This window comes from Pocillopora damicornis, chromosome 9 (assembly GCF_964200805.1).
Source record: "Pocillopora damicornis chromosome 9, jaPocDami1.2, whole genome shotgun sequence".
In the NCBI taxonomy this organism is placed as follows: Eukaryota; Metazoa; Cnidaria; class Anthozoa; order Scleractinia; family Pocilloporidae; genus Pocillopora; species Pocillopora damicornis.
In genome coordinates this window covers 5,949,337-5,976,765 of record NC_142678.1, presented here as the reverse complement: position 1 = coordinate 5,976,765, position 27,429 = coordinate 5,949,337, and the positions used below count along the sequence as shown (strand labels likewise).

Here is a 27,429-nt window from a genome sequence, read left to right as displayed (position 1 = left end):
GGCGGTGGTTTGAGAAATTATAAACAGAACTGCTCTTCACTAATAAATAAACTGAATTAGCGAAGACTAAAAGATCATTCGTGAACAAACTTTCGACGTAAAAAAAATATTACATAAGTTTCCAATAAAACAATAGAGTTTATGTTCGAGGGCATAAATCTGTTTTGAGCGCGAAAAGTTTAAGCAACGACGACGGCGACGCCGTAGACGACGTCGATTAAGAAATGAACACACTTTACCTTCGAATTTCGCGATACTCTCATTTAGTTTGTTTCTCATTTAGTTTGTTTCTCATTGTCAAAACTATCTAGAAAATGAATATGGAACATGGTGTTAAATAAATAGTAAACATTTTTTAAATAATTGCCGTCGTCGTTCTCCAGACAGCGCAAAGTTTGGTCATTTCACGTTGTTGTTTTGCAGAGGACGCAAAGAAATTTACAAAGATTCATAAAGCACGTGCACAGCCGTTTCTCTGCTTGTTAAACCTTTCGTTTAGTGAGATTCTCTTTACCGTCGTCGTCGTGGTTTTCTTAAACTCCCTAATGACTCTAAGACGGGTCCAGAACATATGAATGCCAAAGAACAAAACCTGTATTACTGTTATCGTCACTTTGGAGGGCATTGAGAAAATTAAAACAGCACCTACTTATGCTTACTTTGCAACTACGCCTTGCCGTAATCACCATGTTAATTAAGAGACCTTGGAAAAAAAAATTTACTAATGACTCGAGTACTCGAAACTCATTAACGTTCGGCTTTAAATTTCATTTTTTTTAAGACTTAGACAAGACTTTTTTAAAAAATAAACTAGAAGCGTGTGCTTTCAGGCCGAATCCTTTAACTCCTAAGAATGACCGGCTTCTAATTTCTCCATAAAGTATCTCCTTTGAATCAAATGTAAGGGTCATGAAAATAAAGGAAATCGTCACCAATTTAGGAAGTTCAAGTCTGATTGTCAAACAAATTCTCCTCATCAGCACCAGAAGAAATGAAAAATAAAAACGGTATGGAGGATATGAACACCACTGTTAGGATTTGACAAGGGATAACGCGCCATAATTTTAAACTGCAAACAAGAACAGAGCAGCTTTAAGAAAAGAAAGGCATTAATGTATTCAAGACAAAAACTCCGGAAGAATAAACAAAGAGACTTCCCAGGAACTAAATTACTAGACCCTATCTTCAGTCTTAATGAAAGATCGGTTTTGATGCTATCAATTGTTTTGAGTGTTTGAAGAGGAGGCGTTTCATCTGAACATAATGAAGTCAGGTTTTACACGAACAGCAACGAAAGAAAGATTCATATCTTAATTACTGAAATTAAAGATAAGATCGAAATGTTACTGAAAATGCGCACGCCCAAGGAAATTTCCTGTAATCATAATCGAGACTATCTTTACAATCAATTTATTATTTTAAAAAGCATTTTTACCCAATGAACTTAAAGGAGAGAGCGGAGAATGTAGCAGAAAATGCCAAATATGGCTCCATTTATCTGATCTGCCTGATAATATCCGGTCAAAACAGGGAGATTAAGAGGTGTGTTAATGACTCTTAATCCTTTCTTTCCACCATGAAAGCCACAGGAAGACCAAGTTCAGTTTCGAGAAAAAAATTACAAATTTCGCTTCTTGACTCATTTAAAACCAGATAGATAGCTATTCATGGAGGTGTTGGTGATATAAAAAAAACCCTTTATTGACGCAAAATGATTCGGGTTTTGAAAGAATTTTAAATCTAAAATCGCTTTGATCGAAATTTGATTTCTAATGTCATTACGCCTCTGTTTGCAAAATGTATCGTGAACATTCGCGTTTATTCCGCCTCAAGTTCGTCATTACCACACGTTAATCCGTGTTAATCAATTTGTCTCTCAAATTTGTCTCCTCTGGTCTGGCAAGCTATCCGTTGATAAAAGTTCTCTTCCGATGAAAAAGTAGGTAATTTAATAACAATGGAGAGCAGTCGTTATAAAGTAGCCCCGTATGTAACAGAAGAAAAAAGAGACGGGAATTTTTCAATGCGTCTTTGCTTTAAACTCAACTATAATTATCGGCTTTGCGTGCGCAAAGGTATTATCCCTTCCCTGGCTAAGCCGCACAGGAAGAGATTCTTGTCCGCTTTCGTTCAAGATAATGTTGACCTATTACTCTCTCAGCGTAAATTGGAGTTTACTTTCATCAGAAGTTTATTTGTCTTTTTTGACGGTTCGGCGCTTCAATTCAGCTCCAAGAATTTTGAAAATCAGAGAGCTCGATTTCGGACAGACATAGAAAAAAAGATTCTTTTGAACTTCGTTTCTGAATACACTAAAATTCCGAACAGTTGCTCGACATCCGGAAATTCAAGTCAGCTTTAATGTAGTTTTCTTTGAAATTAAAACAAATGTCGTGTCTGCCTTATAATCTGTCAAAGGGAAAAGACTTAAAGTTCAGCTCATATTTTGAGTTAATAGAAATCCTACGGTTACAGCCAACTGCCACACATTTCGCTGCTTGTAACTCATGACTGAGAGCTTTACAAAAAGTGTAATGAACATACTGATCAATTATTGCCAATTCCCGTCTCATGCAGATGTCACTGTTACAATCCTTGGGTTCCCACCAATTTCCAAGTCTAGAATTTTCAAAAACAATGAAACTGAAGTAAAATACAATTGGAGAGAATCAATCATCCCTTAACGAGCCCGATATGTAAGTCAATACGAGAACTATTTCAACACTTGATATTTGTGCCATTCTGGCACAGTATATGCGACAAGACATGGTATACATAACGGAAACAGATAACATTGTTAACCCTATAGCCATGAGGTCAACATAAGCATTCTCCTAACCGATTTCTTCACATTTCCAACCAAAACTAGTTGAAGGAATTTCCCCCTAAAATCACGGACAATTGCCCTAATGAGATCAATGCGTATATTCTCACAGCTTTACCTTTGTTTTTGTATAAGAAGAGTTTAGAGAAAGTAAACCCTAATCCATTTGACGGCTTAAGAGGTTAAGCAGATCCGTGGGCTGAAGTTTGTCTGTGTTAGTAATTTTTTCAGCCATAGTCTTCATTACACGTTTATTTTTCAAAAGCATCTCCGAAATCGATCTGCATTTTGGCGCCTTTGTGTAACTGTTCTCTACTAAATTCTTCCCAAACATCTCACAGGCATTGAATAAAAGAAAACAACAAAACACTCGCAACATAAACACCATTAGATGGCGAACAATGTTCAAACTTAAACAAAGATGAGAACAAGGGGCGATTATTTGTTCGATGCTACAACGGAAAGACAAGTATTCCAAATCTTCGGACACGAAAGTTGCATCAAGGCCAAAAATGTTCTACCACCCTCCTACGCGTGAAAAGAAACCACATTTCGATCATATTTGCATTTATTGACAATAACTCTTGAATAAATGATTTGAGCACACAAGAACCGGCCGATTGAAAAACAATTCAATGTTTTCGGCGCACAATTCGTTCGAGAAATTCGCCTAATGACTCTCTCCATGATAAAGTGCTCTTGACAAAATTGAAATTGACTCACTCCAAACGCGGAGATTCGCAAAAGCGATTCACGATTGCTCTCCAAAAAGCTGTAGCATTTAGTCTAACATTCGTTCAGGCATGACAGATTAACACACGAATGTTTGCATATCTGTAATCTGTTTTGTACTCCATTGTTCACGGCGTTAAGAGGCGAACTTAAGAGTATAATAAAGTAATACGCGGTCTGACGTTCTCTTCGCTAGTCATTTGGATCGTAAATACCACCAAACATGAAGCCGACCGGTCAAACCTTCTTGTATAATTTGATTTTTGGGTTCCATTCGCGTCATGGTACGTGACGATTGTATACAATCGATGTTGTTTATCTCATAGCAAGCGCTTATCTTGCCAAAATTACCACTTGGCGCCTTCCGACGAGTATTATTCAAAACTAACCGCCACAAGACTATTTTGACATCATGAATCATTAGAAATAATCCAAGACTAAACTACGTCGTTTTAAATCGAGGTCTCTTGAAGAACGGGAACCATTGACCAGTCACTACTCCCACTGCAGTCTTGCTCGGTCGCGTCATCGACGTCATTCTCTTCTGCCAGAGTCGAACTGCTCTGTGAAATAAGCTGTAGGTCTAAGTCAGAGAGAAGCTCTTTCTCGAGAACAATTTCACCGTTTATCTCCTCGGTGTGTTCATGACTATCCACTGCCGTTTGTTCGGGCAGATCAACTTTAAGAAGCGAATCCTTCTCGCAAATACATCCAAATGTCTCGCCACTCGTTGAAGTCTTCTCTGCATCGGTCGTTCTCGTATCTAGCGAACTCTCCGTCCTCTCCCACTCGATACTCGCCCCCAAATGGCAAGACTGATTGCTCTGTTTATGTTTATCGGGGGTCCGACTCTTTGAGCGAAAATCCGAAATCGCGCTGGCGGCAGAGTTGCTACGAGAATTCTTGAACGCACTCATGTTATAATACTGTCTGTTAGCTTCGACGTTTGAGATCACATCAACATGAAGATGTGACATACTGGTTTCGCTTAACCCTTCTGCATGAAGCTTTCTACTGGCCACCTCTTGATGGTGCAAATCACTCCGCGCGTCCGCAAAAGCCTTTGATATAACCTTCGCTAAGCTCTTCGCTTCGTTGTTGCTCTTACACAATACGACATTGCATTCTACGTATTCTGACTTCGATCCAAACTGATAGGTGAAGAAAAAGACTCGCTGATGAGCCTTGCAAACGCCGGTGAATCGTATTCTTCGAAGAAGAAACACCTTCTCTTCATCCTCCGTGCTGTCCCTATCGCGTAAGGAGAGCTCCTCTTTCGTTAACTTCAACGAATAATGATCCACTTTTTTCAGTTTTTGTTTCTCCGCAACGTAAATAGATTTTACCGTGTCACAAATTTCCGCATAACCAGGGCTGCACAACTTCTGCGAGCCGAGGTATTTCACGGAGTAAGTTGGTGTGTGAACAGTGAAATCCACTCGCTGGTAGTCTCGGTCGGCCCCTTCACCATTCGTTCGTGATCTCAGTGGGCGACAAGAAAACAGGCTGATCATATCCTAAAGAGTGTCGTGCTTCACCGTCAGTCGACAGACAGTAGATCTATCTTGTTGCTCGCGGCATGTTTTGTGTATGAACTCGAGAGGGGTGCTTGTGAATTGAACTGCCACACGAAACCCAAGAAGTTCACTCCACACTGAGGTCCTCTAAACACTTACTTTTTTTCTTCCGAGTCAGATATGTAGGTCGGTAAGACCTTTTCACTTCCACCACCGTGCGCTGAAAACAACGTTAATTGACACTTCAATGATATGCAAACTCACCACTCGCGGCGAAAACGTTTCTTCCTTCCTGCAAATTGTTGAGGTTTATTAAGCAGACAAAACAACTAAGCTTCTAAAAGGATGCTCGTGGCTTCTCGCGACTTAGTATCGGCTTTCACGTCGGCCTTCTCTCCGGTACAGCTCGCGTGTTATGCCTCTATTCCCTCCAGAATGGTGTGTTACTATAATCGAATTTCATGATAATAATCGAGAGATCTCGATGACATGACATGATTTAAATTAATCATTGCAGCTCGCTCCACTGCCTCCGTTCTCTGCTCGCTGCGTATGAGGTATTGTTCTCGTCAAAAATTATTGAAATCGCCGATCGCCCGGTTTCACTCGGAGTCGAATCCCAAGGGACTACCGGCGAAAGAAGATCCAGTCGGCTAGAAGTCAATCCACTTTCCCAGAATCACAACGTGTAGAATTCGCTCTCTGCAAACCAAACAAGGCTCGTTTGCATTAATAAGTCACCTGTCAAAAAGTCTACTTAAATATTGATATAGCCAGTTTTGCGTGAGGCAAATCCGGTAGCATTGATTCACGTCAAGTATCGTCTTACACACTTGACACTTGCCGATCGCTCACTTCTCTTTCAGACAAGAGATCTGTAAAAAACAAACAACATTGCATCAACCCTTAACGACGAAAGGTTTAGCATCCATCAGAAATAAATGAAAGCTTACTGATCGCTGTTCGATATTTGCGATCTTACACTTTGCACCTTGTGAATAATTTTACCAAAAGATGCATGGCAGGAAGTTTTCCATCATCGGCTGTAACCGGCAGCTGTTCGTGACCTGCGAACTCAGTTTAGATAGCCACTTAAAAACAGAAATAACATTTCTTTATTATTGATCGAGGTTATTAAGTGGTAATCTATCTATTTTTTCGAAGACAGACAAGAATTTGAATGGTGCAGATTAAGGCTTCAAATTAAAACCCCTCCACCGGCTCTAAAGTAAATTTTCAAGCATTCATCGCCGATAAGAGCGCGTCTGAAATAATCGCTCGAAAACCTGAAATGCATACGATAGACATGACTTGTTTATAAGCATCAGAAAGAGCAAATATATTTTATAATGATCTTTTTATTGGGAAAAGGAATTTTAAACATGCAAATAGCGCGTGGGCTGTTATGATGTATGTCATGTCGGAAACACGACAGGAGCCTTTGTCAAGAGGATTTCTGCTGACCACGCAGATTGGCCAATTTTTTCCTCTGACGATGGGGTAACGCTCGAAACGTCAGCTTTAAAACTCTTTACAGCGGCTAATTTACGATATCTACTTAGTTGATGATACCAAATTACCCTGTTATACTCTCCTACCGACGCAGCACCACAGTTTCTTAAGAAAATTACCCCCTTTATTCAATTTTTCCATGGACAACATAGTGGTCTGCAATTTCATATCAGCCACACATTTCCGCCACATAAAGAAGTGAATATCGTAAGTCCTGCATGGCACGTATTTTACAGGAATTAAGAAAATATCCATGACTAAATGTACCAGCCCATTCCATCAGGAAATAACATTTTCCGCATCGAACCATTATGAAGAAGTAACTATATTTAGTTCAATTGTAAGAGTGAGTAATCGGTATACATAAATAATAATTTTATAACAAATCTTATAGGAGACAGGGTTGACATTACAAAGCTCCACTAGGATAAGAGTTTTATCTCCGAGCGTTGAAAATATTGCACGAGAGAGAGCTATTCGAATGAGACATAGATATCATCAACTCAGTTTATATTATAAACTGAATCATACCCGCATTTTATAATTGGTTATTGGGGACAAACACAGATTACGTCATCATTTACAATCATTTGCTTCTTCATTATATAAAACGATTAGATTCCATGTCGCCATGGGTCTGTCCAGTAATAGATCACGAAGACATCAAAATTTGGTAAGAACATCTGTGACACACTTGGCTGCGTCTCGCGTGCTTCTTTTCTGTTCAGACGTCATCTGTGATCTATTACTGAACAGCTGTACGTTACCATGGAATTTAAAAATGGACATGTAACTTATTATCAATGATACGCATACGACTGACTCATGTTCTTCGAAACAAGAAAAATTATGGTATTATTTCACAGCAACTCTTACAGCTAATAAAACCAACTGAATATCAAGTGCCATTTACGAAACGAAGTTTTCTCACGCATTTCCAGTTGTCATGAATTAATGAGTCACTTTACACATTTGGCAAGACGATTTGTCACACACATTTGACAAAGATAATAAGTTCCATTCAAACACCCTTTTTAATTTCCCTCAAGTGTCTTCCGTTTCATCTGCACAAGCAAACTATTATTTTCCTTGACGCTTATTCCTCCTTAACTCTTTAAACCCTAAGAGTGATCAACATCTAATGTCTCCTTACAGAAGAACTGCTGAATCACAAATTAGGATCATGAGAATGAAGGAATTGATCACCGATCTAAAAAGCTGTGATTGTTAAACAAATTCTCCTTGTCAGTACCAAAGAAAATGTATAGAAAAGGGTAAGGAGGATATGGTTACTGACATTTGGTTGAAAAGGGTTGAAAATGGCGCTTTTCAAATTTTGGGCAAACTAAATTCTATTGAAAAAAAGGGGTCACAGCGCAAGAATAAACTCATCGAGCAAAACACGCTGGTGTGACGGGGATGGTGCGGCTTCAAAATATGAAATTTTAAGACTCGTCACAAAAAATATACGTCAGGATTTACCGAAAATTTTTGCATGAGCGGCTGCAGACGGTGTTGGAGGCAGCTGTGTCGGGAAAAGGTGAAACCCAAACAGGACAGCTTACTCGCAGGCTCAACAGACGGCGGTCAGAGGTCTTCTAGGCGGCGTTGTGGTAACCAGCTTTTTTTAAACCTCTGATAAGCGCACCAACAAGGAAGTGGCGTATTGGCTTCCATGGCGGAGGTGAAACCACAGAATTATGAATTAACACCCAAATATAAACAAAATGTGACGCCTGTTCCCGAACGGATGCTAAGATCGAATGGCAGTGTGACGTCTTTTCGAGTGCATGCTGTGAGTTGTTTTCGCCTCGGAGCAAATGGCGGATCGATACTTCCTGAACCATTTTCAGCCCCTACTCCCACCCTTGGAAAAACTAAAACTGTCAGTCATTTGATTTCCTCCTCGAAAAGAGTGTGCTTAAATGCAACAATCATTTAAGCCGCATGATGCACTGCTAGCTATGGTGTGTATGCAATTTTATTCAATAATATTTTCAATTACGGTCAGAATATAGAGGTTGTCGTTCCTTTAAAACCACTGAAACTTTATACAGGAGCATATATTAGAAGTAATTTCTCACATATCTTTGGAAGTGTTTCTTGTTCGACATAACTCTTACAACATCTTAAAATAACCCTTCTCAAACGAATTACAATTTTTAGTGTACATGTTCACTTATAACACGTTCTCAACTTATTTTGAACTGACAAATTGGGGTACAAATCCACCCTATAAAGTAAGTTAAATAAAATATTGAAAACTCGTTGTTGAATATCATGATCGTCTTGTCGCGTCCCTTCACCTCCCAAGATCTGATTAGTAATTCTTTCTTTTACCTAACAGAGTTTTTTCGTAAATAGTTAAGAGAACTTGGTATTATATACATCAAAACAACATTCCCTAGCTAACAAGCGTACACGTTCTCGTCACTTTTACGCTGCATAATGTATTGATATTGTGAGGAGAGGTTACGATTTAATCAGTTCTGAGCACTTGGAGGTAAACCAAGGGAAGAGTCGATAGTGCCTGGGAATGTAAGTCGAACTTCTACCTTCTTTAATCATTTCTCACTTCGTTAATGATTTCAACACACGCAAGCGCAAGACCTTATAGAGATATCTCAGTTAACCTTTTCACTGCCACGACCTCATGACTAATTCTCCTTACTGTCTGCCATAGAATTCTTAAGACGTTAGTAAGAGAATTTGGTATTGGATCAACTAGTAATCCCCTAACTGATATTTTTCTTTATTCTCATTATTTGTTTGCTTGATAATGTATTGATATTGTGAGGAAAAATTCTATCTTGGTCTCTCATGAGAGTGAAAGGGTTAAAAGAGTGCTCTTCGTCTCACAGCTTAGATGTCAGTAAGAGATGTTTCATGTCTCGGAAACTCTCGTCAAGTGAATGCTGGAACTTTTTGGCATCCGTAACCTCAGAGGTTGTAAACGTCGCAATAAAAAAGTTAATTCTGAAAGGAAGAAGCAAAAAGCCACAATTAACATTCAGGAGCTCTGGCAGCAAGAGACCATGAAAAACACTTTTGCCTGGGGCGGGAAAATTTAGTTCACTCACCATTTATTAGCAGCAAGGGGATTCGATCCGATTGCCAAGCTCGACAAACAGAGAAGCAACGAGGACATAGCATGGTAAAGGATTCTAAACTCGTTCTGTTGACAAATCCTTGTAAAATGTATTTTGATTAACTCGCCCGCTCGTTCAATCTCGTTCTCTTTAGGTCGCTTCTTCGACCTTTCTTTTTCTTTTTTTGAATTCGTGTCCATTTTTTTTTCCTTTCGTCCTTAAGTTTCGCGTTCGTTCGTTTGCCCTCTTGTTATTTCTTTCGCTTTTTCGTTCATTCGCTCGTTTGTGCGTTCGCACGTTCGCGCGTTCGCGCGTTCGCTCGCTTGTTCGATCTTCCGATCTTTCGTTCGCTCGTTCGTTCGTTCTTTCGATCTTTCGTTCGATCGTTTGTTATTTCGTTCGTTTATTCGCTTGTTCGCTCGTTAGTGCTTTCGATCTTTCGTTCACTTGTTCGCTCGTTTGTTCGTTTTTTGTTTCATTCGCTTTTTCGTTGATTCGCTCATTCGCTCGTTCGTTCTTTCGATCTCTCGTTCGCTTGTTTGCTCGTTTGTTATTCCGATCGCCTCTTCGTTTATTCGTTCCTTCGCTTATTCGTTTAATAGCTCCCCAGTTCGTTCGTTCGCATCCTTTCATCTTATCTTTCTGACTCGTTGGTTTGAAAATTTGAAAGGAAGTCTAATTTAACACTCAAGTGACTGTGGCATAGTTCTTTGAACCAGAATAACTCACCTGTTGTCCTCGATGCTATAGAATGCTCCATACCCGTCTTTCACCATTGCAGCGCAGCCACCAAGTATTGAAGAAAATCCTACACAACTTGTCGACAGGACAAAGTTGCCACCACCACCGCTGCAAAACACCGCGAAGGAAACCGGGATTAAAGAATGAAAGTTTTATTGGGCTAATTTTCAATTGAGTGTCAAGGAGTTTTACTTCATTTCGCCTTGTGATTGGTCGAAGAAGAAAGAATCGTAAACCAATCAGATCCAAACCTTAAACTAATCACACACACTTTCCCGCGCTCCAGGCGGTTTCCCTGTTTCCCGGCAAGAACTTTTCGGTTTCTCAAAGTCGCCATTCTATTACTTGTTTTTATGGGCGGTTTTGTTAACTTTGTTCGAACTCTAGGATTTTCAATCAATATGCACTACAAGACGAGACATGAAAGCGAAAATAGTGTGAGAAAAGAGTACCTAGGCACGCATATAATAAATTGACCAACCAAATGCGCGCCAGTATTGCACCTAGTATATTTCACTATTATAGTACAGGAAATAAATACCTCGCCGTCCACGCTTTATCTGTGTAGATAGCCGGTGTTGGCAATCCTGAGTAACAAAAAATAATTAAAAAAAATACTTAAGATATCGAATCACGAATTGCCAGACGCTACAATTTAGTTCACGTATCTGCAATTCATACAAAATATAGGATAGACATGCGTGACAGATGATCGGACTCAAGAATCAGCAATAATTTTATCTTTAGTCTCACAGCGAAAAAAGAGAAAATTGTTCTATTTGGACACTTGGAATAAAAATTATTTTCAGATAAAAAAAGAGTAAGTAAAAAACTAGAGAGAGAAACAAGAGGAAAGAAAAGAAACAATTCAACATTCATGACGTCGTGTGGGTGTCATGGATGACTGGTAACGCAACGCAACGCAATCACTATTGTTCAGTTGACACACCGGTTGCCATTAATTTGCATAATTGTGGTTACAAAAGGTCGAAGAAACGACACTTAAATACTACGACGGCTTCTTAGCTAAAACCGTTACAAAACCATTGGCAAATATTTATGATGTATTAGAAAACGAAATATGTTCGGATCAAGGGTATTTATTCCATTTTCATCACGAATATATTTCAAAAAGAACAACGGAAACACGTGGGCTTAAATGTCGCGCATTTATTAACATTTCGCAATAAATAAACACATCTTTCTAAACCAAAACAGTCCATCGGCAAGGAAAACCTTGTTATGGCTCTCTCCTATATTTTAGGTCCGCCGTGCGGAGTTCTGAACAGCAAAGCGAAGAAAATTGTTTTTGTTGACATGAAAGTGTAGTTCTATTACAGATATCGCGATGGTGCCACATAGTGCACCCTCTACCAATTGCTTACGTAGGAAGGTTCACTACACGGCATCACTAAGATGATAAGAGTAACTTTGATTTAATTTATTAATATAAGAATATCAACCGCTCTGAATGCGATCACCTCCTCCCAGTCCTCATTAATAGAGTAAAGGGAACGGTCATCAATCGTCGCCGACAGTTTGCCATGAAGACAAAATCGGCGACGTGCTTCGCGCTCAGAGATGAACGCTACGCATCGTCATCACGGTTGATGGTGTTGTCTTTGTTGGGATGCAAAGACGGGACGCGTACTACAGAAATGATCCTAGTAAGTACGGTCTTAGTTCAAATGGTGTAGCCACAAGCACTAGTTTTATATCTAGATCGCACGGATATGGTAGATCGGGGTTACTTTTAAGCTGCGCGTGCGTAATTGAGACATCTTCGAGGCCCAGGCCCCTACACAGTGTTGGGTTTCTTTGACAATTGTAGTTTCTTTGACAAGCTAACAAACCCAGATGAAATTTCGGTTGTAGTCCAGAATTAGACTCAAACGTATCACAAGGAAACGCCAAAATTTTAATGCCGTTCCACTTTAGGGCTCACAAACCGAAAATAAATTCTATACATTGTTGAAAGACACATTTCCGTTTCTGATGAGATATGGCTAGGGAAGTTTGCCACGGTTTGCTTATGTTCAAAAACTTTAAGTTTTTTCTTCACACCTTTGCTGTGCATTCTTTCTTGGTTTTACGCGAGAAACGAATTTTTTTCGCATCAGTCAATGTGTCATTCACAAGATGGAATATAGTCGACAGCGATCATCTGATTCGTTTTTGTAATGAACTAAACTCGCTACATTACCTTCGGAGGCAGCTATTAACTGAAGCCCCAGCAAGTGACGATCAATTCCTGAACGGGAAAAGAAAAGGAACTGTTAATTGCTAAATTATTCTTCAATTTTGCAATTCTAATTTTTCATTACCCTTTGAGGGAGACTCTGTGACAGAAACATGAATGTTCAAGAGTTAGTATTCATACCTTGGCCATTGACCGCGTCTCTCATGAGTGAATCATGACTTGTGTAAGCTTCACGAAACAGCCGCATTTTCGTCGACTTCTGAAAAATACGAGAGCAAAAGACGAGTGACAAGTAGCTAATTTCTCCCTACAATATTGCCCGTGAATCAAACATTGAGGACACGAGAATAAAACAAATGAGCAACAGTCAAAGAACCTCTTGATTGTTACACAAATTCTCTTTGTCGGCACCTTAGAAATGTGTAGACAACTGTATGGAGAATATGCATATTGATACTGGGGCGTAAAAGGGTTAAAGAGACATTAAATGGCTTATAAATTTATCATTAAGAAAATTGAGGTTTAAGCTAACTCGAATTACGTGATCTTTACTAACTCAAATTGCTGAAAAGTCCCTTACATCAGCATTGCCATCGAACATTGCTTTACACCAGGCCACTGATTCCATGGTACATGAACGAATCTGAAACAAAAAAATCAAAGGAGGAAATTTTTTACAATTCATTTTTTTTTATTCCCTCCACTAACTAACAAAGCTGGTCACTTTGACAACAAGGGGTAGCTTTCTTCAAAATAAACTGTGGTGCTGCGTCGATATGGGGTATTACGAGATGTTTGGTCTAATTAACTGAATTAAAAATGTAAATTGGTCACGGTGACGAGTTTCTAAAGCTGACGATTCAAGCGTTAGCTCTCCTTCATAGAAAATGGCGAAGGGCTAACGTCCGAAACGTTAGCTTTTAAAACTCTCTACGGTGGTCAATTTACATCAACAACTCAGCTGATAAGACCAAATTATCCTCGCTTTGAAAACGTCAAGGTTGCAGAGGAGGCTTGTTCCGGGATTTTTTGCCTAGTGTACAAATAACTATCACCTTTGACGTTTTTGACTGGGAGTCAGCCCGCTGTGGTATTGATTTTGCAATTTATTGACAGGAAATCAACCTATTTGATCCGGGGCGTAGAACTGAATTTGAAAATTACTTCCTTTGCGGCTTCTTATAAAACCAATACCATATGCTCATCAAAAGACTTAACTAAAAAGGTATGACAACTAAGTTGCTGAATAGAAACACATTTTCCAGGAAACTCACCGTTTCTGTCCGTCCGTGATAAAATTGTCGAGTCTGACCCGTTTCATAAGTGGGAGCTGGTCTAAAGAATAACAAAGTTCAATGATTAGTTGCAAACGAGAACAAAAATAAACATCAAAACAGTTAGTAGATCCAACACATGTACTTACTTGCGATGTAGCCTGTAATACGCCAGTTGAATTGCCAATTGTACAAACGTGTCTGGGTGAATCTTGTAAGGCTTAATAAAACCTTTTCCATATTCCCGTGATGAATGCACAGTGATATTTACATCGTCAGCCTACCGAGTGAAAAAGTTGGACATAGAAAACGTGGGTTGTAATTTTTTTTGCGTGATTTTTTGGGATTGTGAGGAACAGCTCCTATTCATCGACTGATAAATTCTTGGATCATAGCCGAAAAACGATCAACAGTCGGCTGCCAAGCGCCGGCCAACAGTCAGCCGACAGAAGAGGGACAGTTGGCCAACAAACGACCGACAGTTGGCCGACAAACGACCGACAGTTGGCCGACAAACGACCGACAGTTGGCCGACAAAAAACCGACAGTCGGCCGACAAACAACGGACAGTTTGCCGATAGACGGCTGAGGTATTTTCAAAAGGTATTGTACCTGCCTACAACATGATTTCCTAAACAAACTTATCCATTTCTAACAACTTTATTCACAAAACAAGAAACTATTTCAAGATGCATTTGATATAGACAAATAGATTTACCCACCGCTTCCTGATATTTTTGAACGGCCAGATCTACTGCTCGGTTAATTCCATCGTCAACTTTAAAAACCAGTTCTTGGGGTTTATAATAGTTCTTCACTTCTGGATTTCCCTGATCAAATCAAAATGCATGTAATTTTGTTCACATACTCGCAATTTAATTACGCACGTAATTTGATTGGTTCTTTCTTATGATTTATTAGAGGACAGACGCACAGATGAAGTCACCGTTACCATTCTTTTGCATCGTTATCATATCCAACAAATAGATTCTTCATGATTAATGCCGTGGTCTGTTCACCAATAGATCACAGACGACGTCAAAATGTGATAAAAACATCAGTGACACACTCATCTGCGCCTTGTGTGCCACTTTTTCGTTCTCACCACATTTTAACCTTAGTAGTGACCAGTGTCCAAATTCTCCTTACAGTAATTCTCCTAAATCATTCATTAATATCACGAGAATAAAGGAAATGATCACCAATCTAAGATGCTTCGATTGTAGAACAAATTCTCCTAATCCAGACCAAAAGAAACGCGAAGAGACGAGTATGGAGAATATAGATACTGATGTTAGGGTGTAAAGGGTTAACATCATACGTGATCCAATACCGAACTGACGCGCGGCAAAATGGAATCTATTCGTCAGTGAGATATAGTAAGCTTTTTTTTGACCCCACCCCCCCCTCCCCATGAGTGATAATTATCTCAATTCTCCTAACTTTTTTATTCACAGACAAGAAGACAAGTTGTGAGAATTACGAAACTTGTCAACAACATATCGCCGTGATATAACTCCCAATTGTCAGGCACATACATGTACATGTATAGCCAACAAAGACAGTCAAAGCCACCTGGAAGACAGAGTTAGCTCTTGCACATCAAGAGTGAAAGATTTGAAGGGTGACTGTCAACTGCAAGAATATTCAAACAGGTTTTAAAATTATAAACAGAATAAAGACCAACTGCAGGCTAAACATTCATAATCAAATTTTATATTTAACAAACCTTCCACTCTCCACCTTTTTCTTTCAGATATTTTATTGCCAAAATGATAGAGTTTATTTCCACAACACCATCAAATGGAGTGTGCTGAAACATAACAGAACAGTTATTTAAATGACGACCAAAAGTTTGAGACATTGAGAAATTCATAAGATCTTCAATAACCTGTGTTGGAGCTTTGAAACACAAATCAAATGCCCCCCCCCTCCTCCCCCCAGCTTTCAAAGGCCCTTCATTCAGTTTCCTTAAGGGAAAGGAATCAGAATAAAAGCAGCTCAAGGATCATCAACACACAAAAGAAATAAATGGAAGCAAACTTCATATTAAAGTCCAGTGTGAGGGAAGAAAGGTTATGTCTCATGATACTGGCAACAAGGTTCTCTCCTATGATGGGAACCTTGGTTTGCACAATTTTCAATTCCGTTTTACCGAGTCAAATTCATATTTGCTTCTAAATTGGATTACTTCGGTATTGTACACAAATTACTTACATCACAGTGAGTAGCCAATCTGCCAGATTTGAAGACAATAATACTCACTGACTTATCAAACCAACGGTTTCTACAATCTCCAGTTATGGCTTGACTACAAACCTGTCACAGGAATATTCAGATAAAAAACCAATATCAGCAAAGACTAAATCAAAAAAATATCCATTCAAAACAAGCCATTTCCCCCCCTTTGGATAATTAGGTAAAAAAAATAAAATTTTTAACTATTTCAGCTGCAGTAACTCAACCATTTTGAGTGATCAGAATCAAATTTCTCCTGACTTACAATATCACCCCTGAATCACACATTATGATTATGAGAATATGGAAATGTTCACCAACTAGTGAAGCTCAAGATTGCTGAACAAGTTCTCCTTGTCAGCACCTTAGGAAATGTATAGAGAACAGTATGGAGAATATGCATACTGATCATGTTAGAATGTAAAAAGGTGATTCCATTAAAAAAAAATCTGCTTGACTGTAAGACTGACCCATGTGGCTAGTTTCTGTAGCAAGATCAAAACAACCAGTAGTGTTAATTTTGGTACGATTCCTGGATGGAATATAAATCCATTTAAGGTAGCTCTGTCCCTAAATTCATTTCATTTTGAGTTTGGTGATACCAATCTGCACCCCCAGGTGGAGAGAGACACAAAGAAGACAAAACAACACAATGACCCTCCTCTGCATTGCTTGAATGCAAACCTTTATTTCCTGAATCCATCCATTACTCTCCTGCACCACTTTCCACTAGCTCACCAACTAAGAGTTATGAATCAAAGTGAAATTTTAAAATTTTACCTCAGTTTTAGTGACAGGATCATTTTCGTCAAGTACCAAAACAAACAAACTTGTTTCAATGGTATCTAGAATGCTTTGGTTATTGCTGTCTAATGCTTTCAATCGTTCTTGTAGCTGAAGATTAAATGCAGGAGAACAGTAGCAATCAGTATTTGTCCATCAGTGCAGATTGGACCAACTTAGACTTTTTTCATTTTACTATCAAGGCCCTCTGTTATTCAATAAGTCCAGCCCAGGTATTCAAATATTCAACAATTTGTATTCTTTGTCATTTTCATTGTATTATTTTTTACCTATGTTGTCACTATCACTTCACTTCAGCCTGTAATATACTACTAAACTCTTCAAATCTCATGAGTGACCAAGACAGAATTTTACCTATTTTGTCACTATCACTCCACTTTAGCCAGTAATATACTACTAAACCCTTCAAATCCCATGAGTGACCAAGAGAGAATTTCTCATAACTATATGACATTCAATACAATATCAAACAGACAAGTAATGGGAATAGAGAAATATATCAATTAGGGGATTATCTGTTGATCTAATACCAACTTCTCCAAACTAACATCCAAAATATATAGTATAGTAGACAGTTAGTGAATTACTTTTAAGATCTTTAGAAGAATCCTATGCCCCATGGTTTTCTTTTGGCTTCCTAACCATTTCTCTCCAACCTAATATTAGTGGTTCCACTGTGTCATTAAAAAAATACTTCAAGCCACTTAGCTAGCACTTTACCAGTACACTGCTCAGCTGCTCAATTCTTCTAGCAGCACACAAAACTACTGGCTCAGCAGGTATACAGCTCTGCAGCTCAATGAATGAGTTGCCAGTAATCGACCCTCTGGTATGCATATTCATTGTTATTTAAATAAAAACTTACACTTCCCATGTATCAACATTGCTTTAATCCTTTTCTGATAAAACGGCTGCAAAACAGCACTGAATTCTCTAAAAAAAATCATTTTTTTGGAAGCCAAATCAATTTTCCGACATACATTTCATTGTAACAATTTGTGTTGTTTGCCCTGTGGTGATCCCAGAACCCTTAGTGTATAACAGAGGGATCCAATTATTGGCAACTCATTTATCGATCTAGAAGCACATAAAACCAGCAACTACACAGGACTTCACACTTGTTATTGACTAATATTCCAATGTGTCACCCACTAATGGCAACCCTGAGCTAAGAAGTCAGGCACTTAGAGATTTTTTATAACTCCAAGAGTTTGTACCTCATGCCAGGTATCTCTTGTTTCTCCTGTTAAACTGCCAATTCCCATTCCTTGGGATTCTGAAAAAGCTATTGATCCTATCTCTTGAAGTTGTCTAAAAAGGAAAAGAAATTTGTCGAAGTTTCAGTGCAACAAACTTTTTAGCACATTTTCAGTCTATAATTCATTTGGTAATCTAGAGACCTTTGCCATTATAAGCATATGTAATGATTTGCTTTAATATATTTAGTTTTTCTTTCAGATTCAAAATTTAAATCTGACACACAAATCAAATAAAAAATAAAAAAAAAGAAAGAAAAAGGAATAAAAAAACACCAATCAAAGATAAAAAAGTACCAAGCTAGGGGGAAACACTGAAACCAAAATGAAATCTGCATCCTTCAGAAAGTTCACAAGGTTGAGTGGAAAGAATTGTTTTTAAAATTCCAAAAAAGTTCAAATTATCCCCACTCCTCACTTCACCCCTACCCCCCTCCCAAACTGAAATAATCATGTCATACTGCATCCTTTAGAAAGTTGGCAAGGTTGGGTGAAAAGAATTCTCAAATTCCAATCACACTGAAATTATCCATCTCCTCACTCCTTCCCCCCTGCCTTTGTGGTGGAATTGTTTCTTACGCTCTCTGTGATTTACCTTTCAATTTCTGCTGGTGAGAGAGGCTCCATATTTTCATCCAGCACCACACAACTAAAAATCCGTCCTCTGACTTGCACAATAATGTGACGGTGTGAACTGTGAGGGGCTAATCAAGAATCATCAGTTAGTAGTATATAATTCACATAAAAAATGGATAATGTTCGTTTTAATTTAACTGTATTCAAAACACATAATGATAGCATTTTGGTCACATAAAGGTCTTTATCTACCCAGTGCTATAAGTTCAAGTCATAATTTTTTAAACAATAGGGGACAATAAAATTGCATAAAATTGGATTTGATTCCAAGAGATGTAGCAGCCTGATGTTACCCTAAATCCATCACAGTCCCTCACTTTAAGATTCATGTTAATCAACCCCTATGCCCTCTAAGAGCAACTAGCATCTAATTTCTCCTTACAATATCACTACTGAGTCACACATTATGGTAATGAGAATACAGCAAATAATCATCAACTCAACAGTCTCTTGATTGTAAAACAAATTCTCCTTGTTGGCATCTAGGAAAATGTATAGAGAACAGTATGGAGAATATGTATATTGATGTATGGGTGTAAAGAGTTAGTAGATTTTGTTTTTACCTGTGACAAAGTTAGTCCTTAAGGAGTCCTTTTCCCTGCCAGGAACTTTACAACATGAAAAGAGCCGTGTAAACTGAAACATACAGAGTGGAGTTGAACCCATTCTCTCAATGGGGCTTTCCTCTCTGAAGTAAATAGGAAAATAAGATTAAAACTGCTCAGTGAAAAAAATTTCATGTTTTTGTAAAAGAAACATAACTCACCTGTAAAGCTCTTGCCAAACTTTAAGGAATGCATGAGTAAATGTGGCAGCTCTTGTTACTTGGGCTCCAGTTTGGACTGGCCATATGTCTGTCACTGGTATCGGTCCTCCAATGTTGACCATTGGGGCAGATGGATATCTGGGTGTTAAGTACGCTACATCCTCCCACCATTCTTCAAGCTTGTTGAGAAACCAGAAATGTTACACAAGGTGTATTTTTAGATATACTGGTACAGTAAATGCAGCCTTAACCCTTTAAAACACTGAGAGTGATCAGCATCTAATTTTTTTCCTTACCATTACTGTCATTATGATCGTAAGAGTAAAGGAAATGATCACCAACCTAAGATACTTTGATTGTTAAACAAATTCTCCTTGTCAGTACAAACAAAATGCAAAGAGAGGAGTATTAAGAATATAGATACTGGTGTTAATGTTAAATTGAGCTGTTCAATTTTCAAAATATCAGGATTGTTCACAGTAGTCTTAGACACTAATACACTTTCACTATTATTTTAATTCACTTGTTGTTTTTTTAATTCTTTGATATGGCAGAACTGGCTGACAAAGTAATCACAAGATTCACTTACCCAATTACGCATGTTACTGGCTCTTGTCTCAAGCTTGCTTTGAAGTTCTTTTCCAACTCCATTGGCAAATTCATTCACCAAAAACTGAGTCTGAAGATACTCTTCTGATGTCAAGTGAGGCTTTACTGTCATGAATAGATATGAAAATCACAGTTGAATTTTTTAAGAGCTTACTGTTAATGGTAGGATACAGAGGGGCAAGATCCCCAAAAAATGGGCAGAGGGAGGAAAGGGACAGTTATGGGAAAAAGCATAGGAAAGCAGGTGAGAAATATAAAAAAAATTCAAACATTTGTCAGGCATTAATCAGTGGGTTTTCAAAGAAAAGAGTACATTGATGTAGAACTGATAACCACCAGATCTGATTAACTAGTAAATTCTCTTTGTGATTCCAATAAGTCAACTCACAAACAGGTTATGAGAAGACACAAGCTTATCAGCTAGGGAATGTTATTTTGATACAACATTAAATTATCCTGTTCAATTTACATCAAACTGTATTGCAGTCAGTAGGGAGAAATACCAATAAAACCTTAGGACTTTAAGGACAAATCAAAGTAATCAGTAAAATCACTTGGTTTCAACTGAAAAGACAGCTGAGTTTTCATTTTCTTTTTTTTTTGCAATTAATGCATGAATTTTAATAACTTTTAGTGTTTGAGGATAGCTTGAAACAAAGTGTTGATTCATAAGTTTGAGAGGGGAACTGAACCTAAACCAAACATCTCCAGTTTTCAAATTTACAGAAGTTTGCATCTCTGAGCATCTTCATACTGTGGTTCAATTTCCTCCTAAATCTAAATTTCATTTTCCCTTTCTAGCAAACTCATTATAATTCTCTAATATGCTAAAAAAGGCAAAAGAAATTATATTCAAATCAAAAGTAAAACTGAACCTTTACATATTAAATACCTGTAAAGAAAAAAAATATGTGTTATTTTCAATTATTATACCTGATGCCAAATATTTTTTACAAGTCTGTTCTAGTGGAGGAACAGGTAAGCTTGGAAGTTTATTTTGAAGCTGAAAAGTCTTTTCCATGTTTTTGAACACTGATGAAGCTAAAAACACAAAGAAAATATGTAATAAGCTGAATATTATGCATGAATTTTGGTTGGTTCTTTCTTAATATCTTTAGGTGGACAGACAAAGATGACATCACCATTCAGTTTTTTGCTTCTTTATTGTATAAAACAAAGAGGTTTTATATTGCCCTGGGTCTGTTTTGTAATAGATCACAAATGACATCAAAATGTGGTCAGTGCATCAGTGACACACTTAGCTGCACCTTGCATGTCACCCTTTTTGTTCTTAACCTCTTAACTCCCAAGTTCTCATTAGTAATTCTTGTTACTGTCTGCCACACAGTTTTTGTGATGTTAGTTTGGAGAATTTGATATTGGATCAACTTATAATCTCCTGATTGATATTTTGTTTTATTCTCATCACTTGTCTGCATGATATTGTATTGATATTGTAAGGAGAAATTCTGTCTTGGTCACTCATGGGAGTTAAAGGGTTAACACATTTTGATGTGAAGTTATCTTATTGAGTTAATTAACATCACTAACTCCTTCACTGCACTGGCACTCCTGAGAGATATTATCAACAATCATAAATAAAATTTGTATCAAAGCACAGCCATGATATATTATCTATATGTTAGTAACTCGAGATGCAATTAAAATCAGGGACAACTCTATAAATCATCAAATGAGTGAGTGTCCATGAGACTACGAGGTCTTGGCTTTGTGCACTAAAATAATCTAACTTTGTATCATATCTTCTATTTCCAGAAACACTTCTACTTAAATGGACCCAAGTGCTGAAATGTCATGAGTTCAGTGACCCATCTTAATCAGGGGCCAACCAAAATATTCAAGTGGAAAATTCGTTACAGTTTCTTGACCATAGCAGGCTAATCAACCATCACTAATAAAAAATTAACACCACATAATTCTTCACTTATTGTGAAATGCATAGATTTTCCTGATTTAGATTCACGAAATATCCTTACAAGAATAAGCCGTTTTTCCATTTTCCATTCGAGTGTTCGTAGTAAGCAGAAAAAGGGAGCAGGTGGTCAATGTGCTACAAAAACTTGGCAAAATTTTCAGAAAGTCCCCCCCCCAGCCACCGAAAGAAAAACAAAATCGGTCTTGTGATCCTTTACCTGAAAGGCCACGGCTAGAAATACAAAACAGTTGCATACAGCTTCTTTCAAGAGTTTTCAATCCCAACCGTGATCCTAAACAATGCATGAATAACTATTTTTGGCACCAAAGCTGGGCCAGTGTCAAATCGAACCTGTTGCCGATGGGGCGGGAACACTGGTAAACACAAAGAAAATCAGTGGACGTCGAGAAACTGAGTACGAGACTACCACAAGCATGATGGACGAAACTAGTTTCATTATGGATTATTGAGGTTCTTTCTTCTTACGTTTATTGATACATTTTGGATCGTCAGTCTAAAATGGCTGGGTTAGAGATTCTTTCTCCCGAAGGACTACGTCTCGATGGCCGAAGACCCCATGAACTTCGAAAGATCGTCTGTAGAATGGGGGTTTTCAAGCAAGCGGATGGCTCAGCTTATATCGAGATGGGAAACACCAAGGCATTAGCTACAGTTTATGGCCCTCATGAAGTAAAAAACAAATCTAAAATCCTACACGACCGAGTGCTGCTAAATTGTCAGTTTAGTATGGCGACGTTTAGCACAGGAGAACGAAAGAAAAGACCAAAAGGAGACAGAAAATCCACAGAGACGTCTATGCTTATAAGGCGCACATTCGATGCCGCTATTCTAACACAGATGTACCCTCGCTCACAGATAGACATTTATGTGCAGGTTAGTAGAATATTTTATATACGTCTAGAAAGAGTGTAGTTCAAATTCTTGGTCATTTCTTGAGGTGCAACTCGGAGAATTTGTGCCTTCTGGCTTATAGCCAATCCCTCGATCTCCCCTCCCTCCCTCTGTTATAATTGAACTGGGTAAATTCCTTGGGGAAAATGACCCAAGATCACTCAACTGCTCCCTAGCTCTCCCTCCCGTTTTTTTTTGTTGCACTTTCCCTCTTCATATGTACTTATTTATTACAAAAATATCACAAATCTACATACAGTGGAACCTCAATTTAACAAACCTCTATTGAAGTTGTTGGTATAACAAACCATACTCTTCAGCCTGGCCAAAGTTACAGGAAAATATATGGAAAGAAACTCCATGTAACAAAATCTTTGTTATAACAAACACAATCCAGAAGCCCAAATGTATAATATGCCCTGATATAATAAAATATAGGCATGCTATGCATGTAACAGTTATTGTTTGGGGGGGTGGGTGGATTACTTGAAACTTTGTAAATGATATCTACATTCTTACAAAAGGAAAGAATAGTATTAATTAATGTGGAAGAGAACAAAAATGTTGAATTAACTCATGCACAGGTATTTTGGAATAGATTGTATGTGTTGCGCAAATAACTGTAACCAAAAATAAACTGTATTGGTGCCACGGATACCTGTTAGTACAAAATGCAGACTGCAGACCGGATACAAAATGTAGACTAGGTACAAAATGTAGACTGCTGAGTGGGTACAAAATGCAGACTGAGAATCTAAAGAGTGTTTTTTCTTGTATGTGATAACATGTCATCTTACGACTTACCAAGCGTCACGCAATCACTTTTCCACAATCAGCTTTCACGATTATTTGCATTATTTTGGAATATTCCTGGCCTGTTTCTTGATGAAAATCGATCTTAATATAATTTTTAGCCTTGATATAGTCTTCTCACTTTGCATGCGAGTTGGTTGGTGTGATGTCTGAACAGATTTTACCAATCTAATGAAAGTAGATTTAGATGTAGATGTAAACGAGATGTCATCATTGAATATTTAACACGTGGAACATTCAAGAAACAATTGACAGCTTTGCACATGGTCCATATCTTTGTAAGTGGTATGTGTTTATATTGTTGACAAAAATGCTGATCCCAAAACGCTGGGTCGCGCAATTTCACACGTAAAAAAAATAATGATAAAAGTAAATTAACATTTTCCAGCTCTCAATATGACAAACACTTTAGTTGTTTTTCTGCAAATTCATGAAATTGAGGTTTTTGATGTAACGAACACTCAATATAACAAATGTTCGATATACGTGTAACGAACCAATTTCCACAGTCTCTTAGCACTTAATTAAATCGAGGTTCCACTGTATTCAGTTGACATTCTATGCATGGTGGATGGGGGAAGGGATATGGTCAGAGTATGAGCCAACTATGACTGGAGCTGCTGAAATATCTTCATTTTGATTTTCTTTACTTTCTGTCACCCATTTCTTATAAAGTCAGTTTAGAGAATTTGATGTCTAATTAAACATAAGTACGACTTTTGATTTTCATCTTTCTACAGCAAGTGACCTATTAATTTTCTAAGGAGAAATTACTGACTTGTCATTTCCAAGAGTAAAAATTATTAAATTAGACTTTCAAAAAATCTGCCATAAGATTTTTATCTGATCCCAATCAATTGAAGGAAATCTTGTTCTGACCCGCAGATAATATGGAAGCGTATTCCTTCCGACTGTGCTTGGAAAAATGCTTAAAAGTTTTAAGAATTATGCTTACTTGGACCCTTTCTCCAACTTCTCAGCTCACTGTAAGATAAATGGCCATTGAAACAACTGCATATATTCGTTTACTGTGGCAGCTTATAGATTTGTCTTTTGCTTACAGATTCTTCAGGCTGATGGTTCAAACCAAAGTGCTTGCATCAATGCAGCTACCTTAGCTCTCATAGATGCTGGAATTCCAATGAAGGATTATGTCAGTGCTTGCACAGTTAGTTTTGTCAATGACCAACCATTGATGGACGTTAACTACTTGGAAGAAAGCTTTGGAGGCCCACAACTAAGTCTGGCTGTGTTACCAAAGTCTGGAAACATTGTCATGTTCCAGATGGATTCTAGACTTCATATTGATAACTTGGAAAAAGTCCTGGAATTGGCAAAGAAAGGATGTAGTGATATCCATGTCTTACTTCGACAAACTGTGCGTGACTATTCTCAAGAGTGTGTGGCCACTTTAGCCAGTAATTAAAATCTCATCCTAGACTTAATAAGTTCTAAGGCTCTTAGACTGCCTTTTTTTTCTTCCAAAAGGAATTACGAACTAGACATCTTACTGACGAAAAGCAGAAGTTCTCATTTGCAACTAGTCCCATTAGGTCAGTATTGAACGTTCAGTGGCCAATCTAGAAGAAGGGTCTGGGGGGTCTGCAACCTTAACGCGGTAATATCTGGTCGAATTATTTTTCTCCATTATCATCAGCAGCAGACACAGCATCTAGAAAGTCTATCATCTCTTCGTAAAGGACTTTGTTTGCCATTGTGCGAAACTCTCCCTAATGGGTCAGAAAATCAGGTAAAATGCTGCCCTCTTGGAACGATTCGTCAAAACAGCTGGTTATGCCAACAGTGTACTGCGTCATGCAGTTGTTTTTTGTGGCACTATCAACAACATCTTCTGAGTAAAGCTTCGGAGCTCAACCTAAATCCACTTTCGTGTGAAGCTTCTTTGAAATTTGCGGGAAGAACGATTCCTCAGTGACCACCGCGTGCAGAACGAATATGGCTCCACCCGGGGAAAGCTTCTGGAAACAGCTTCGCAGCGATTATTCAGCGTCCACATAGTACAGAGAGGCCACAAAATGAATTGTATCGAAGCTCTCCACGTTAGGAAAAGACTCGATGAACTTCTTCAAGGTGATCTTGCACCAATCGAACGACACATTAGCTGAACTTGCGGCTTGCGGCCTGCGGCCAAGGTGTGGTCGATGCCGTAAACTCTGCTATAATTTCTTGGTTCGGCTCTATGATAACAGAATGTATGGACGGCTTATTCATCTGATGAGACTTTCCTAAAACGTTAGAAATGCAAGGGTGAATTCGTAAGTCGGTTTTACCCCTGCATCTTCCCACTCCAAAAACTCGAAACAAGGGGTTTTATTTGATTTTTATTTGATTTTATTTCGTTACATGGGAGGCGACCCCTTCCACAGAGTCAGTCATTGCCTCTGTGTACGTTAGTTTGCTGATAAAACTCTTGTTATATTGTATATTTATATAGGGCCACCTGAAAAAGACGGTCCTTGTTCAAATAAGTTTAAAAAAATTTCTTGGCGAGTTAGGTTTTATACAAGGTTTACTTACGGAAAGAGGCGTGATGGGAAGGGGGTGGGGTCCTGAGGTGCTCATCACCTCATGAACTCTCCTTTTGGAATAAGTCTTCTTACCTTGTTCGAATCAATAATTTAAACCTGGTATGAATGAATGAATTTGAAGAATCTACGTCTCTACTCCACTGAGTAGTTCTTCATTGACCACTTCCTGCTTAACACTCCATTTGCCTGCCCTTCTTGTTATGAGAATATGAGCCTACGGATACACAAGGTCAGGAGCCCATTACTTGATGGGCTCCTGACAAGGTAGAGCATGCGGTGTCAACCGATTTAAGTCAGGCGCGTAGAAATTTATAACCTTGAATCCTTTTCTCAGCTTTGCCCTTTTGATTGATCAAAGTTATTTTATTCGTTATTTTTGCATAATAAACATGTTACCCGAGTTGTACAAATAACGACCAAGTACAGACGTAGGCGGGGGTATCTCACTGCGCCCAGTTATGATAGTGAAGACTCAGAAAAACGCAGGCAAAGGCCATTTTACCCTTATGGACTGTTCGGTTAGGTGATCCGTACTCCAAGCTAAGGTTATAAGTAACCCTCCAAACAAAAATGTAAGGCAAATGATAAATCTGATCTGTTCCATATGATGCACTGCATATCTTCAAGTCCTCCGTTGAGACCCTCATTTGAGGCCCTCGTTTGAGCCCTCACTTGAATTCATTAATTTTATGCTAAGACCACTTACGCAGTAGGGACATAAAGGCGCATATGGACAGAAAAGTATGCACGATCTTAGCCCCGATGAGTCGACCCATTGCAGTTACCTCTTCGACGGGAGCAGTAAGCATGAGCAACAAATTAGAGATTACAGCATTAGTGAAAATGCCAGATCTCTGATTGATCCTCCACATGTACCGATGTTGTCTTTTGGTAAAGGTACCTCTGATGATCGCGAGGATCACTTATTTCATACTAGTTGGAACAGGATAAAAACATGCATCCTTGTTTCATTTTTGGTTGCGAGTACTGATCGAAGCTGTATACGGAATGGCATAACAGT

General features: G+C 38.4%; 3 protein-coding genes and 1 non-coding gene across 4 annotated transcripts; 1 reads left to right on the top strand and 3 right to left on the bottom strand.

Annotated features, from left to right (window-relative positions):
• Window positions 1-3,374: 3,374 nt before the first annotated feature.
• LOC113685230 (uncharacterized) lies at window positions 3,375-6,391 on the bottom strand. Its single transcript, XM_027202717.2, has one exon. It carries the CDS (start codon window positions 5,068-5,070, stop codon window positions 4,009-4,011), a length of 1,062 nt encoding a protein of 353 aa, XP_027058518.2. The 5' UTR covers window positions 5,071-6,391; the 3' UTR covers window positions 3,375-4,008.
• A 2,157-nt stretch (window positions 6,392-8,548) lies between these two features.
• LOC113685234 (peroxisomal carnitine O-octanoyltransferase) lies at window positions 8,549-22,518 on the bottom strand. The gene is made up of 19 exons (XM_089182514.1): window positions 22,352-22,518; window positions 21,132-21,239; window positions 20,179-20,303; window positions 19,590-19,768; window positions 19,387-19,511; window positions 18,783-18,891; window positions 18,149-18,242; window positions 16,908-17,021; window positions 16,107-16,208; window positions 15,619-15,702; window positions 14,612-14,719; window positions 14,039-14,169; window positions 13,890-13,950; window positions 13,196-13,258; window positions 12,796-12,874; window positions 12,619-12,666; window positions 10,957-11,002; window positions 10,404-10,523; window positions 8,549-9,561 (listed from the first exon to the last, which is right to left on the bottom strand). Exons 1-19 carry the CDS (start codon window positions 22,437-22,439, stop codon window positions 9,441-9,443), a joined length of 1,905 nt encoding a protein of 634 aa, XP_089038640.1. The 5' UTR covers window positions 22,440-22,518; the 3' UTR covers window positions 8,549-9,440.
• Window positions 11,877-12,096, bottom strand: LOC113685235 (small nucleolar RNA U3). The gene has a single exon (XR_003447545.2). It is a non-coding gene; the product is annotated as a small nucleolar RNA U3 (small nucleolar RNA).
• Window positions 22,470-26,818, top strand: LOC113685231 (exosome complex component RRP41). Its single transcript, XM_027202718.2, has 2 exons — window positions 22,470-23,028; window positions 24,923-26,818. The coding sequence occupies exons 1-2, from the start codon at window positions 22,654-22,656 to the stop codon at window positions 25,283-25,285; spliced, it is 738 nt and encodes a 245-aa protein (XP_027058519.2). The 5' UTR covers window positions 22,470-22,653; the 3' UTR covers window positions 25,286-26,818.
• The last annotated feature ends 611 nt before the right edge of the window (window positions 26,819-27,429 follow it).

What these genes read in the sequence shown, in the direction of transcription:
- LOC113685231 (XM_027202718.2), top strand. Translation starts at nt 22,654, where the DNA reads ATGGCTGGGTTAGAGATTCTTTCTCCCGAAGGACTACGTCTCGATGGC. An exon ending in AGATAGACATTTATGTGCAG is followed by an intron (nt 23,029 to 24,922) that starts GTTAGTAGAATA and finishes TTTTGCTTACAG; the next exon opens with ATTCTTCAGGCTGATGGTTC.
- LOC113685230 (XM_027202717.2), bottom strand. Translation starts at nt 5,070, where the DNA reads ATGATCAGCCTGTTTTCTTGTCGCCCACTGAGATCACGAACGAATGGT.
- LOC113685234 (XM_089182514.1), bottom strand. Translation starts at nt 22,439, where the DNA reads ATGCATTGTTTAGGATCACGGTTGGGATTGAAAACTCTTGAAAGAAGC. An exon ending in ATCCTGTCACTAAAACTGAG is followed by an intron (nt 16,209 to 16,907) that starts GTAAAATTTTAA and finishes TTCCTGTGACAG; the next exon opens with GTTTGTAGTCAAGCCATAAC. An exon ending in AGACGCGGTCAATGGCCAAG is followed by an intron (nt 12,667 to 12,795) that starts GTATGAATACTA and finishes TTTCCCGTTCAG; the next exon opens with GAATTGATCGTCACTTGCTG.